Consider the following 15,924-nt stretch of genomic DNA (forward strand, 5'->3'; position numbering starts at 1 on the left):
ATCTGTGAGTGACCAGTGTAAACAACTTAACATACATGAAACTGAAGTTCCAGAACAGGAGGAGATGATAGAAGAGGGGAGAAAAATAAAAATTTCTAGAAATGCTGGAACATTATACAAAAATAATAATGTATTACTGTGAGTTTTATAACATGTAGATGTAAAATGTATGACAATAATATAAAGGAGGGGAGAGGGAAAAATGGAAGTATACTCTGTAAGTTTCTTAAGGTATACTTGAAGTGGTATAACATTACCTGAAGGTAGAGCAACAGTTTAAGAAAAAAATCCCGAAAAGAATCGTTTCGAAAAAGGGGTGCCTGGGTGGCTCAGTGGTTAAGCATCTGCTCAGGTCATGATCCCAGGGTCCTGGATCCACCCCACATTGTGCTCCCTGCTCAGAAGGGAATTTGCGTCCCCCTCTCTCACTCTCCCTGCTTGTGTTCCCTCTCTTACTGTCTCTCTCTCTGTCAAATAAATGAATAAAATCTTAAATTGAAAAAAAAAAAAAAAAGAAGGGCGCCTGGGTGGCTCAGTGGGTGAAGCCTCTTCCTTCAGCTCAGGTCATGATCCCAGGGACCTGGGATCCAGCCCCACATCGGGCTCTCTGCTCAGCAGGGAGCCTGCTTCCTCTTCTCTGTCTGTCTGCCTCTCTGCCTACTTGTGATCTCTGTCTGGCAAATAAATAAATAAAATAAAATAAAATCTTAAAAAAAAATAGTTTCAAAAAAAAAGAATCGGTTAGTAATATGCCAGTAATTTAATAGAAAAAAAATATGCGAAAGGTTTGAATAGGCAGTACTGGAATAGTCAACTTACTAAATAAATTATGCTACGTTAATATATTGGTGCAGGGGTGCCTGGGTGGCTAGTTGGTTAAGCATCCAACCCTTGATTTCAGCCCAGATTATGATCCCAGGGTTCTCAGATCAAGCCCTGTGTCGGGCTCCCTGCTCAGCTGCTTGAGCCTACTTTTCCCTCTCCTGCCCTTGCTTGTGCACTCTCTCTGTCAAATAAATAAATAAAATCTTTAAATAAATAAATAAATCTTTAAAAATATATACGTGTATTGGAACATAATGTAAAACGTGAAAAAATTACACAACTCTATATAATATGGAGAGTGCTAATATGGAAAGGCAATATAATATGGTAGCATAATGTCATTTTGCAGCCAAACCGGGTTTGAATCCAGGCTCTGTTATGTACTTGCAGTCGTTTGGAGCAAATTACTTAAGTTCCCGCCACCTCAGTTTCTTAAAGAATTAAATCATGTAAAGCATTTAAAACAATTGTTAAATACAAAGTTAGTATTCACTAACTGTTGGATACAAGAAAAGGAAAATCTTTCTACAATATACTTCTAAATGAGAAAAGCAGGGTCCAGAACAGTATAGTATGTTACCATTTGTATGAAAAAATAAACTATACAGATACATATCTACAACAGTAAAGACTTTCTGGAAGGCTAAAAAAGAAACTTCTAAGAGTGAATCCCCTGGTATAGAGATTCTGGTAGCCATGGAATAGAAAAAGAAGAGAAATGCCCTTTCCTCTTCATATTTTCATGTAAATACTAAATTTTCTATGTATTCCCCATTCAAACAAATTTAATTAATTTTAAATCAAGAATTAATAAGGACATAAAATAAGGAAAATATGCATTAAAAACATAAGTATGCCACTAGATAAAAAGAAATCAAAGAGCAAACCAATTTCATTTTTTTTTAAATAAACTGTTTCTTGGGGCACCTGGGTGGCTCAGTGGGTTAAAGCCTCTGCCTTCAGCTCGGGTCATGGTCCCGGGGTCCTAGGATCCAGCCCCGCATTGGGCTCTCTGCTCAGCGGGGAGCCTGCTTCCTTCTCTCTCTCTCTCTCTGCCTGCCTCTCTGCCTACTTGTGATCTTTGTCTGTCAAATAAATAAATAAATCTTTTTTAAAAAATTTATAAAAAATAAAAAATAAATAAACTGTTTCTTCTCAGAATTACCAGTGATCAGTTTCCATTGGCTCTTGCAGCCTTTTCTAGTCATTGTCATTTATGACCCACTTTTGTAGCTCTTACTTTTTTTTTTAATTAAGATTTTATATATTTATTTGACAGACAGAGATCACAGGCAGGTAGAAAAAGAGGGGGAAGCAAGCTCCCTGCTGAGCAGAGGGCCCAATGCAGGGCTTAACCCACTGAGCCACCCAGGCACCCCTGTAGCTCTTATTTCCTGTCTTCCTTTTATCTTTTCATGATCTCAGTATCTTTATTATATACAATAAACTATATTTTAATAAGTATATTATATGCTTTTCTTTTCCAAAGTTCTTATGTTTAATTTTTAAATTTATATTAGGAAGACAGAAGGAAATGTGAGAAAATCAAAGATTTCAGTCAACACCTTAATATATGTTTAAAACAAATATTTGTGGATATTGCATATGTATGTACATACACATTATCTCCTCAAGTCATATAAAAACTGCTTTTGTAGTTTAAGACAATCCTATTTCAAAAATATTTATCGCAACAATTCTTTAAAAAATGTTTTCTGCATAAGCTCTGGAGTCTGAAAGATTTAAATTTGCCCTCTGAGACTTACTCAGAGCTACTGTTACTTTGTCAAGTTACTTAACCTTCTTAACCTCCCTCTTAGTTTCCTATAAACTTCTATTAATAGTAGAACCAAACATTGGGATGTTTTAAGAGCGGACTAAATCAGGTAATAGACCTTTCAAAAAATGTCTGACCTCTACTAAGACCTTCATAAATGTTAATTATTATTATTATTAAAATTAGTGAAAGGATATAGATTAGTGGGGAATGGGTTTGGCTACAGTGTGGTGACAATTTTTTTTAAATGAAATTAATTTATGGGGCGCCTGGGTGGCTCAGTGGGTTAAAGCCTCTGCGTTCGGCTCAGGTCATGATTCCAGTATTCTGGGATCAAGCCCCACATCGGGCTCTCTGCTCAGCAGGGAGCCTGCTTCCTCTTCTCTCTCTGCCTGCCTCTCTGCCTACTTGTGATCTCTGTCTGTCAAATAAATAAATAAAATCTTTAAAAAAAAATAAAGTTAATCTAAAACTTTCTTAATTTTATTAATCAGGTATATAATTAGAACTTGTTATGTGCCATACTATTAAAGAATTAAGAATTTTTATTTTTTGAAAGAACATGCAAAAATAAATACAAAATGAGTGCTTTATTTTTGATTTTTGATTATTCTTCAAAGGACAATGTTCTTAATACCTGCTGCTCCTTATTTCTTATTTTTTCCCAATTCAGGCTACAAAAGATTCCAACAAGTAATATGAGAGCAGTAATTATTATTCTGGCTAAATGGATCAAGTTAATACCTGGAGAAATGCCATACGTTTTCTATCTTGCATCACCATGGGAAAAAAAAAATTCTCCTAGTATCAAATAACCACTTGGAGTCATACTATCCACATCTCTCTTTTGATATTATAACACACCTTAAAAAGATTCAAAAACTGGAATCGCAAAAAAGGTGAGACAACAATGTTGGAGAAATGTAAAACATATTTTAAGGATCAAGAGTTAATTTTACTGGAAGGGGTTTAAGAAAGTACATTTTTTTCCTCAACAATCTTTGGGAAAGTGCAGTAAAATGCACTACACCTCACTTAGCCAGCTAATGGATCAGAATCTCTGGAAGTAAGGTGCAGACACCTACACTTTAAACAAGCCCCAAGTATTTTTTTTTTTTGTCCATGGTCATTTTAAGAACAAATAACGACTAATGAAACAAAGGAGTTAAAAAAAAAACAAACAAAAACAAAAACAAAGGGGTTAACTAAAAGGGTTCTGTGTAGGAGGTGAATCTTGAGCAGATTTCAAGTAGGAACATTAAGTGGCAGGGAGGAGTTCAGTAGTTATTCCACACCAGAGGGATGGTATGTGAGATAAGTCTGCTTCCACAGCCATTTCAGCATCCTGGGCATACAGAAGTAACCACACTTGTCCTGAATAAGCTGTAGGGGCCCAGCAGATGGACAGGACTGTCAACCAAAACTACTATTAGAAAAACACCAGGCTTTCATTGTCTAATTCTTATCCCAAGTTTCCAAAATATATTTTTTAAGATTTTATTTATTAGAGAGTGAGCACAAGTGGGGAGGGGGTGCAGAGGGAGAAGTAGACTCCCCACTGAGCAGGGAGCCCCACGCAGAGCTCTATCCCAGAACCCTAACATCATGACCTGAACGGAAGGCAGAATCTTAACCAAGTGAGCCACCCAGGTGCCCCACCAATGTTTTTTTTCATTACCCACCCTGGAAATACAAGCAGCCTCGGAAGTACAACTACTGACAGAGAACAGGACCAAAACAACTTAAGCAAAGGGAGGTACTTTTGTTTTCAATTCAAAACAAGGATTTTTTAAAAAGTAAAAAGGTTAAAAAAAAAAAAGAAAGTAATTTTGGTTTCTAAACTAGATTATTACAAACATTTATAAATAGGACTTCCATACAAGGGAGGCTTTCTTCTCTAACAGCAAATCAAAAGATAAATAATTATTCAAATTTAGAAGTTCACTCAAATTTAGAGTAAAACATGTAAAATAAGAAATTTTAACTAATTTTACAAGACCAATTCTAATAGGTCAGTTTCCACATCTATAAAATGATAGTTTGAGAGTAGATGATTTCTGAAGTCCTGCCCAGCTCAATTTCTAAAACTGAACAATCTACAAATTTCTCAGACTTTGAACTAAATATATTACATTGTTCAAAAACTATAATGTAAGCTTATTCGGATAATTCAAATAACCCTGAAATATTAGAATACAAGTATCTACAATCCATAAATGATCGGCAGTACTGTTTTCAGACTTCCTGTTAGCATGTGTTCTGAATAAATGATGAGCAAAAAATAACTTTCTCTTACTTGGGCTTCTAATATTAACAGCAAGCAACATAGCTACTCATTGAGAAGTTATAAAAGGCCCTACAGTAATAGAATCCTGAAAGTCTCATGAAAATAAGAGTAACATAACTCACATGCCAAACATAACTCAATGACAATCTTAAATTTGAAATATTTAAGTAAGATTTGAAGTCTTTATCATTCAAAAAAGGCAACACTACTTTATAATCTGAATATCCTCTATGTCTCCTTTGGTAAATACAAAGAAAAAAAAAAACTGTCCATGGTACTCTTCCCTCATAATTCTGTCTTTCTTACCTGGCACATTTCATACTTCCCATGTTACCGTAAGAGAGATGCACTGCACATAAGCACCCATGGGGACAAGATTTTATCTATACTGGAATTAAATCTGGAATAAGAAAGCTTCTCATAATAGAGGTTTACACAGAATTAAGTATTTCTCAATATAAGATGATTTGGGGCTCTAAAGGCCAAAAAAAAAAATCGAGTAAGTCTGAGTCTTTAGATTCTCCATAATTACCAACTTTATTCTTAAATTAAGGGACTGCTGTGCAGGAGGAACAAAGCTCCTTACAATTTAAAAGATAAAACAAGACAGCAGTCTAAGAATAAATTTTGTTTCCATAGAGAACAATGAGTTTTCAAACCCATGTAACCTTTATGGACCACGAAAAAGTGAGAAATGGGAGGCCAAAAGAAGCAGGCAAAATATAAAATGTTTACCATTAAAAACTTATCCCTGATTGTCAGGCTGGCCCTGCTGTCATATATAACACTTTTACAAACCCACCAGTCTGACCAAGAACCTTAATTTTAAGAAAAACTTTAAAAGTATGCATTTTTAAAGCTAATGCAACAGTAATCCCGTAGTGGCTCAACAACTAATACTACAGATCAGTGATTCATAAGGTAATTAAGGTTTGTGCCTATCAGCAAATTAGCAACCACACCCCTTAGAAAAAGAACTCAGGCTGTGTTCCATTAACTTCCATAAACAGTGGCTTTCGTTTAAAATCCATTACTTCATTGCCTAGAACAACCATGTTTGTTTTGGAATTACACTACGGTTTTATAAACAAGCCTAAAACAGAGTTAGTTTGGGGGAAAGCAGTGGATATTATGGTAAAAGTGGGTCTTAGTTACCTAACGATTACGTATAAGAACACTATAATTAATTACAATTATATTCTGTGCATCACAAGAATTAAAACCATTTAAAAACTCAACCAAAGCCCGATGATAATATGTTACTCCACGAATAGCGTTTCCTTTGGGTTCTAAGAAAGGCATTGCTATTAGAATATAGTTTGACAGCTAAGTCTCTAGGCTTCCCCGATCACTTTAATTTTTAAAACCTAGAAAGGGCCTGTTCGCGTGGAAAGAGAGGCTTGGAAGGGGAACGGCCAAATTAAAATAACTGTGCGGAGCGAAAAGAACTCCGGGTTCTCCCGCGGAGTACTCCCCTAGGCAGAGCAGGCGAGGAGCGGGAACCTTACCTGCCAGCGGCCATAGGTGAGGAGGACCATGGAGATGGGGATGGCGGTGCCGGACATGGCATGGGTGGAGGGCATGCTGTACTCGGAGTTGTAGAAGACCTCCAACTTGACCACTGGCGGCGATGCGGGCCGCGGCCGGCGGATGATGTCCTTGGTGCACTGGCCCAGGTACATGACCAGCACCCAAATGACCACGAGCCTCCGACCCACAAAGGGGTCCAGGTTCCAGATCCAGAAGGGGAAGAACAGGATGTAAAAGAGTTCGTTGCCCAGTTCCGTGCCGAAGCAGAACAGGTAGTAGAGCGGCCAGTTGCTCACGTGGGCCAGCTCGCCCTCCTCGCCCGTCAGCGAGTTGCGGCGCAGGGCCCCCACGCGCCGCGGCGAGGCCGGGCCCAGCTCGGTCGCCAGCCCGTTCCGCACGCCGTTGGGAGCGCCGCCACCGCCGCCGCCGGGCTTGGCGGGACACTGATTGCGGTCGCTCCCGGGCGGCTGGGGGCCTGCGGACGCCCCTGGCTGCTCCTCTCGGCGCCGGGCGTCTCCGGCGAGGGGCGCCTCCGCCTTCTCATCCTCCCTCGGCGCGGTGGCGGGAGCGGCGGAGCGGCGCGGAAGCGCTTCCACCCCGCACAGCCGCTGGAAACGGGCCACTTTCTGCGGCTCCTGCAGACGGCCAGCCAGCTGGGCCAGGCGCTGCCTCAGCGACATGATAACGGGACCAGGGTGGCCGGCGGATGGGAGGACGTCAGCGGCGGGAGGACGGGCCGGCCCCCCGCGCAGCCCCGAACCGTACCCGCGCGCCCGGCCAGCGGCAGCGGCGCCCAGCTGGACCCGATCGGCTCTGCGGAGTGACGGCGCCACAGGCCGCAGCGGCCGCCGCGCGCCCCCGCCCCGCGCGCCCCTCCCTGGCCGCGCGCGCTCCGCCACCGCCCGCGGCTTCCACGCGCCGGCGCGCACAGCGCCCCGCCCCGCCCCCCACCGCCGTTCGGGGAGAGGGCCGGGCCGCGCGGTGCCGCCGCTAGCGCATCCGGAGGCGTCTGGGTGCTGAGGCTCGGCGGGGCGGCCGTCCGGAGGTTAGCCTTCACCTCCACCAGGCGTCGCGGCGCTCGGCGGACGGATGTTGCCCGCCCCGCTTCGTCAACTTCAGCCCTCGTTTCCCTCCGGCTGTGGTGCCGGCTCCCTCTGACGAGCGCTGACTCGGAAAGGCCACGATCCCGGCGCGGGCGTCCTCAATACGAGGGGCCAAGCATCCGGACATCCTGCTGGCACAGAATCAAATGTTTAACGGTGAATGACGGCGAAACCACCACCATGGGCTCGGAATCGTTCCACTCAGGTCATCACAAGTCATTCCAGAGCTGTCTCTGACGGTTGATGTCCTGAAAGACACGTGCCAATTGACCAATGGTGGCAAGGCTAGATGTAGGTCCCAGGACAATACTGTGCCATGAATCAAATAAAAGATCACACTTACTCTTGACTTAAATGTAGAATTTGCTTTTAATAAATTCTAATAGCTAGGTGGGTTTGCACAGAAGAAGACTGTGATTTAGAGTCTCAACCTCCATGTCTCACAAGGTACAAACTTGACTTCTAGAAATTACAGTTTTTATTAGAAGATCTCTGAACTCTAAATCCAGGAAGTTACTTCAGGTAAGATGGATATCTATAATTAAAGAATATGAACCTCTTCCAAGAAACAGGCTGGAAATTTCCCCTGCCGTGTCAGTAGAAATATTTCCTTCGTTTCCCACAGAGAGTGAGTCTCCTCCGCCCACCCCACTTGCTAGACTGTAGCCAGGGAAAGATGAATAAATCATCATCCCTGTTTTAAAGTTGCTCACAGTATCAATGGGAGACAGAGACAGGTCTGCCTCTCAAGTACAGAGCAGATGATAAATGCTAAAATGGAGATATCAACAACATGCTCCGGAAGGGAGAAGAAAAGTTGATTAGGGACAGCAAGAAAGGTGAAAAGTGATGCTCTTGAGCTGGGATCCTTACTAAAGAGGAGCATAAGATTAGGTGGAGAAACTTAGGAAAAGAGAAAAGGAATAAAGACAGGATTGGAGGGGCGCCTGGGTGGCTCAGTGGTTTAAGCCGCTGCCTTCGGCTCAGGTCATGATCTCAGGGTCCTGGGATCGAGTCCCGCATCGGGCTCTCTGCTCGGTAGGGAGCCTGCTTCCCTCTCACTCTCTCTGCCTGCCTCTCTGCCTACTTGTGATCTCTGTCAAATGAATAAATAAAATCTTTAAAAAAAAAAAGACAGGATTGGAATGTGCAAAGATGTATTTGGTGAACAATTAATAGCTCATAGAATAAGGAGTAGGAAGAGTGAGTGATTGGAATGAGCGAAAAAAGGGGATAGGACCGGATTGGAAAGACCTTGAATGCCTAGCTGGAGATTTTATTTTGTAGTCAGTAGGAAGGCATGCAAGGCTTTTAACCTAGGGAGTGACACCATCACAACTGTGCTTTATAAAGATAACTGAGAAGGAAATCAAAGATAAATTGCCAGAGGTCAGAGACCAAAGGCCAGGTAAATAATTAGAAGATGATTGCACTAGTCAGGTGAAAGAGAATGAGAGCCTGAACTAGGACTGTGGTTCTGGGAATTGAAAGGAACTGGATAGATTTGAACAGGATTTTGGAACTAGGAAAAAGTTAAAGCATTTCATTTCAATTCATGGGTCTGCAGGCAAGTAATAGTCTATCCTTGGTTGGAACATGTTGTGTCTAATCTTGAGGCATTTATAATCTATGAGGGAGACAAAACCTGAGAAAACATGTAAGTATATTCAAAGATGTAAACCCAGGCATACCAAACAGCTCCAGGAAATGAGACACAAGCAATCATTACATGGAGTAAGCCCAGAGGCGGCACTGGGTTATGTATGAACGGTTCTGTGAAATGGATCATTAGCTGGCCTTTGGAAACAAGGAGCAACTTGTACAGACAGGTGGAAACAACCTCAGCGAGGCGGTTTACATGTGTTCTTTTGTCAAAATAATTTGTTTATAAAGGAATTACTCAGATTTATCCAAGGAATTTCCAATTCTGGGGACTCATAGCCTAAAGATAGCAAAAAAAAGAAGAAAATATATAAAACAAAACAGAGGTGATATGTATATTTTACGGCTAAGTTATGACCTCTTCAATAATGGCATATTTTATCAGAATGCAATATTCTCTTTACAGGTGATAGAAAGATGAAATGGGAATCTGGCCTATGACTGCACTGAAGAAGAAAAGAATGTAAGCTGACAAAATTTGAAAGGGCTGACACTGTCCTGCTGATACCGTAAATCTGTTAATAAGGACAAGGTCAAAAGCACCAAAGCACCATGATGAAAGGAATAGTTCTAGTAAGTTCTATTTACACCTACCTGGAACTTTTCATCTTGAAACATAAACTTTTTTTAAAGATTTTATTTATTTATTTGACAGAGAGAGATCACAAGTAGGCAGAGAGGCAGGCAGAGAGAGGAGGAAGCAGGCTCCCTGCTGAGCAGAGAGCCCAATGCGGGACTCGATCCCAGGACCCTGAGATCATGACCTGAACCGAAGGCAGAGGCTTAAACCACTGAGCCACCCAGGCGCCCCAGCATAAACATTTTTTTAAAAGAAAACATTGTGGGGAGGAGGTGGAAAAAAAGAAAAGGAAAGGGAAGGGAAGAAGAGAAAAGAAAAAAGAAAAGAGAAACATTGCTACCAAGTAAGGATATGACTAACTGGGTGTGATAGTCAAATGTCTTAGTTTATGTTGCATAATTAACATGTTAAATAAATTTTGTTAGATCCTCCTCTGTACTTCAGTTTAATGTAATATTAAATAAAACCTTTTTAAGATACATGAACTATAACTGCAAAGTATTGCTGTCATTTCTTTTTTTTTTTCTCATTTTATTTTTTTCAGCGTAACAGTATTCATTCTTTTTGCACAACACCCAGTGCTCCATGCAAAACGTGCCCTCTCCATTACCCACCACCTATTCCCCCAACCTCCCACCCCTGACCCTTCAAAACCCTCAGGTTGTTTTTCAGAGTCCATAGTCTCTTATGGTTCGCTTCCCCTCCCCAATGTCCATAGCCCGCTCCCCCTCCCCCAATCCCACCTCCCCGCAGCAACCCCCAGTTTGTTTTGTGAGATTAAGAGTCATTTATGGTTTGTCATTTCTAAATGGACCTTTCATAAAAGCAGTAGGGAAACACTATATATACCCCTAGTCTTGGTCATTTTAACTTCCACAGCTAATTTAAGTTGTTTTTTATCATATTGGGTTGAGATAAATCATTGATTCAACTACTTTTACAAAGAAGTCCTAAGAATTTTACCTTAGAAATACATATTCTAAGTGATATATATTTAAAACTATGTTATACATATTGTATATTTGAAGGTTGCTAAGATAATAGATCTTAAAAGTCCTCATAATTGGGGCGCCTGGGTGGCTCAGTGGTTTAGGTCACTGCCTTCGGCTCAGGTCATGATCTCAGGGTCCTGGGATCGAGTCCCGCATCGGGCTCTCTGCTCGGCAGGGAGCCTGCTTCCCTCTCACTCTCTCTGCTTGCCTCTCTGCCTACTTGTGATCTCTCTCTGTCAAATAAATAAATAAAATCTTAAAAAAAAAAATCCTCATAATAAAAAAGATTGTAACTATGCGAGGTGATGGATGTTAACTAAAATCGTGGTATTCGGGGCGCCTGGGTGGCTCAGTGGATTAAGCCGCTGCCTTCGGCTCAGGTCATGATCTCAAGGTCCTGGGATCGAGCCCCGCATCGGGCTCTCTGCTCCGCGGGGAGCCTGCTTCCTCCTCTCTCTCTGCCTCTCTCTCTGCCTGCGTCTCTACCTACTTGTGATCTCTGTCTGTCAAATAAATAAATAAAATCTTTAAAAAAAAATAAAATAAAATAAAATTGTGGTATTCATTTTGTAATGCATATATCAAATCATTATATTATGTACTTTAATACAGACTTCTATGTCAATTATATCTCAATGAAACTGGGAGGGAAAAACTGTTACTTAAGAAAATGATAATATTCATTTATTATGAATATTATGATTGATTTTCATGTGAACATTATCATCAATTTATTGTCTCTTGCCTGGAATACAACTTAATTTTTTATTTGTTAAACTACAAAATTTATATATTGCAAACTACTTGTCCTAAATTATTATTAGTAACTATTAGTAGACTATGTTTGACATGTAGGTGTCAGTACATAGCACATTATGGGCAACAATAAATGGTGAATATTAATTTAATATTTTTTAAATATTAAACCTATGTTAATTAAATTCTTTGCATATACACCAAGTGATTTTATCCTGCATCTTTGATTAGTTTTGTATTTCTAAAAAATAGGACTTCCTCTGAATTCTTAAAAAGATGCCTATAATAGCACAAATATAAGTAATATGTGATAAATATACATAAAATTTTATAATTAACAGATAAGGAGTTTTCTATGCTTTGTGTTTTCTGTACCCCAACATTTCAATCACTTTCTCCCAGAGTAAGATTCTAAGAAAAAAAAAAAAAAAAAAGATTATCTGAGGGGCACCTGGGTGGCTGGTTAAGCATCTGCTGTTGGCTTGGGTCATGATCTCAGGGTCCTGGGGTTGAAGCCCACATTGGGCTCCATGCTCAGGATTCTGCTTCTCCTTCTGCCACCCCACCCCACCCCATGCTCATGCTCTCTCTCTGGCTCTCAAATAAATAAATAAAACTTTTAAAAAATGATATGACAGTAATCTAGGCAACAAAATACATGCCTCTCACCCATGCTGACTGAGATAAACATGGAATTCTTTCCTTACCATATATACCATTTATACCAGTTTTCTTTTACCCTAAATCTGTAGTACTTCTTTTTAAACCATTTTTTTCTTCCCAAGATTTACCCCCTTTGTTTGTTAACATCTCTTTCCAGTTCCAGTTTTCTTAAAATCTGATTCATGGCTTTTCCCCCCCAGAAATGATTGGAAATACAGGTGTGTACCCAACTCTGAAGATTTATTTTTAATTCAAGACTCGAAGTCTCCAGCCCCATCTGCCCATTGACCATTCCAAACATTTTGGTAGGTGTTGATCTGCCCTTAATATTTCTATGTTTGTAATATACTAGAATAAATTCTATATTAATCAAAATGGTTCATTTAATTTTCTAAAAGACATTAAGTGTTTTTATAAACTTTAGCTCTTGGTGCAAATATTTATAAAATGTGTTTGGTATATTTTCCTTTTCTTCTTTTTTTATTGAGGTATAATTGACAATGTTATTTTAGCTTCAGTTTTATAACTTAGTAATTCAGCATTTGGATACATTGCAAAATAATAACCACAATAAGTCTCATTACCATCCGTTACCATACAAAGTTAACACAATGTTATTGACTATATTTCCCTGAGCTGTACATTATATCCCCATGACTTATTTATTTTAGTACTGGAAGTTCGTACTTCTTGACCCCTTCACCCATATCTCCACCCAGCAATCCTCTTCTCCTCTGGCAATCACCAATTTGTTTTCTATATCTATGAGTCTGGGCTTTGTTTTGTTTTGTTTGTTTTGTGTTTTAGGTTTCACATATAAGAGAAATCATGTGGTGTTTGTCTTTCTCTGTCTGACTTATTTCACTTAGCAGAATACCCTCCAGGTCCATCCGTGTTGTGGCAAATGGCAAAATTTCATTCTTCTTAATAACTGAGTAATATTCCATTGTGTATATACCATATCTTCTTTATCCATTCATCCATCAAAGGACACTTGGGCTATTTCCATAATTTGGCTACAACAAATATATCTCTTCGAATTAGTGTTTTCTTTTTCTTCAGATAGAATACCCAGCACTGAAATTGCTTCATCACACACTGGTGCTATTTTTAATTTTTTTAGGAATATCCATACAGTTTTCCATTATGACAGCACCAATTTACATTCTTGCGAACAGTCCACAGAGTTTCTTTTCTTCTACCTCCTCACCTAACCATGTTATTTCTTGTCTTTTGATAATAGCTATTCTGACAGGTATGTGGTGATATTTCATTATGGTTTTGATTTACATTTACCTAATGATTAGTGATATTGAGCATCTTTTCATGTATCTGTTAACCTTCTGTATGTCTTTTTTGGAGAACTATTCAGAGCTTCTGCCCATTTTAAAGTTGGGTTGTTTGTTATTGAGTTGTATGAATTTTTTTTAAAGATTTTATTTATTTATTTGACAGAGAGAGAAGTCACAAATAGCCAGAGAGGCCGGTGGAAAACAGGCTCCCCGCGAGCAGAGAGCCTGATGCAGGGCTCAATCCCAGGACCCTGAGACCATGACCCGAGCTGAATGTAGAAGCTTAACCCACTGAGCCACCCAGGCGCCCCTGAGTTTTATGAATTTTTTATATGTTTTGGATATTAGCCCTTCATCAGGTATATAATTTGCAAATATCTTCTTCCACTCAGTAGGGTGAATTTTGCCTTTGCTCTGGTTTCCTTTGCTGTGTGGAAGCTTTTCATTTTGATGCAATCCCACTTATTTATTTTTGCTTTTATAGCCCTTGCCTTTGGAGTCAGATCCAAAAAAAAAAAAAAAAATCACTAATAGATGTTAAGGGCATTACTACCTGTTTTATTCTGGGAGTTTTATGATTTCAGGTCTTGCATTCAAGTTGTGTTAATTTTTATAAATGGTGCAAGATAATGGTCCAGTTTCATTCTTTTGTATGTAGCTGTCCAGTTTGTATAACATTTACTAAAGAGACTATCCTTTCCCCATTGTATATTCTTGCCTACTCTGTCATAAGTTAATTGGCCATATATGTGGGGATTACTTCTGAGCTCTCTTTCTTGATTCACTGATCCATGTGTCTGCTTTTATTCCAATACCATACTATTTTGATTGCTATAACTTTGTAGTGTTGTTTGAAACCAGGGAATGTGATACCTCTGGCTTTGTTCTTCTTTCTCAAGATTATTTTGGCTATTCAGGGTCTTTTGTGGTTCCATATAAATTTTAGTATTATTTGTCCTAGTCCAACTGCCACTGGAATTTTGATAAGGTTTGCATTGAATCTGAAGATTATTTTGGGTAGTATGGACATTTTAACAATATTTATGCCTCCAATCCATGTGCATGGAATATTTTTCAATATCTTGAATATTTTTCAGTGTACAGGTCTTTCATCTCCTTGGTTAAATTTTTCCCTAGGTTTTTTATTTTTTCTAGTGCAGTTGTAAATAGGATTGTTTTCTTGATTTCTCTTTCTGATGATACATTATTGATACATGGAAATGCAACAGATTTTTGTACATTAATTTTATATCCTACAAATTTACCAAATTCATTATTTCTAATAGTTTTTTGGTGGTGTCTTTAGGGTTTTCCATATATAACATTATGTCATCTGCAAATAGTGCCAGTTTTACTTCTTCCTTTCCATTTTGTATGCCTTTATTTCCTTTTCTTGTCTAGTTGCTGTGGCAAAGACTGCAAATACTACGTTGAATAAAAGTGTGGAGGGTGGTACCTGGCCAGCTCAGTCAGAAGACCATGTGACTCTTTTGGGATTGTGAGTTTAAGTCATATTGAGTGTAGAGATTACTGAAAAATAAATACATAAAGAGAAAAAGTGGGGAGAGTGGGCATTCTTGTTTTTCTGATCATAAAGGAAAAAGCTTTCAGCCTGCAGCTTTTTACCATTAAGTGTAATATTAGCTATGTATTTGTCATATATGGTCTTTATGTATGCTGAGGTATATTCCCTCTATACTGTCTTTGTTGAGAGTTTTTAATCATAAATGAAGGATGACTTTTGTCAAATGCTTTTTCTAAATTTTTTTTAAGATTTTATTTATTTATTTGACAGACAGAGATCATCAGTAGGCAGAGATGCAGGCAGAGAGAGAGGAAGGGAAGCAGGCTCCCTGCCAAGCAGAGATCCCGATGCGGGGCTCAATCCCAGGACCCTGGGATCATGACCTGAGCCGAAGGCAGAGGCTTTAACCCACTGAGCCACCCAGGTTCCCTTCTAAATTTATTGATATCATGATTATATTTTAATCTTTCATTTTTAAAATGTGGTATATCACATTTATTGATATGAGGATATTAAACCACTCTTGGTTTAATATCTTGGTCTCTGGATCAAATACCATTTGATCATGGTGTATGATCTTTTGAATATATGGTTGAATTCGATTTACTAACATTTTGTTGAGGATTTTTGTAACTATATTTATCAGGGATATCAGCCTATAACTTATTTATTTTCTTTATTTCTTTCTTTCATTCCTTCCTTCCTTCTCTCTTTCTTTCTTTCTTTCAGATTTTATTTTTTATTGATCTCTGTACCCAGTGTGGGGGTCAAACTTAACAACCCCTAGATTAGGAATCACATGCTCTACCAACTGAGCTACCCAGCCAGGCACCCCTGGCCTATAATTGTGTGTGTGTGTGTGTGTGTGTGTGTGGTGTCTTTGTCTGGTTTTGGTATCAGGATAATGCTGGCCTCATAAAATGAGTTTGGAA

The 15,924-nt window shown here is 39.4% G+C and overlaps 1 protein-coding gene across 1 annotated transcript in view; it reads right to left on the bottom strand.

The window, feature by feature from the left end:
• The window catches only part of SGPP1 (sphingosine-1-phosphate phosphatase 1), a 35,676-nt gene extending 28,435 nt beyond the window's left edge, over positions 1 to 7,241 (bottom strand). Inside the window, exon 1 of the mRNA XM_046009499.1 lies at positions 6,398 to 7,241. Coding sequence (XP_045865455.1) covers positions 6,398 to 7,099 — 702 coding nt within the window. The 5' untranslated portion in view covers positions 7,100 to 7,241. The remainder of the gene's footprint in view (positions 1 to 6,397) is intronic.
• Positions 7,242 to 15,924: the final 8,683 nt, after the last annotated feature.

Source organism: Meles meles, chromosome 6, assembly GCF_922984935.1.
Source record: "Meles meles chromosome 6, mMelMel3.1 paternal haplotype, whole genome shotgun sequence".
Lineage (NCBI taxonomy): Eukaryota > Metazoa > Chordata > Mammalia > Carnivora > Mustelidae > Meles > Meles meles.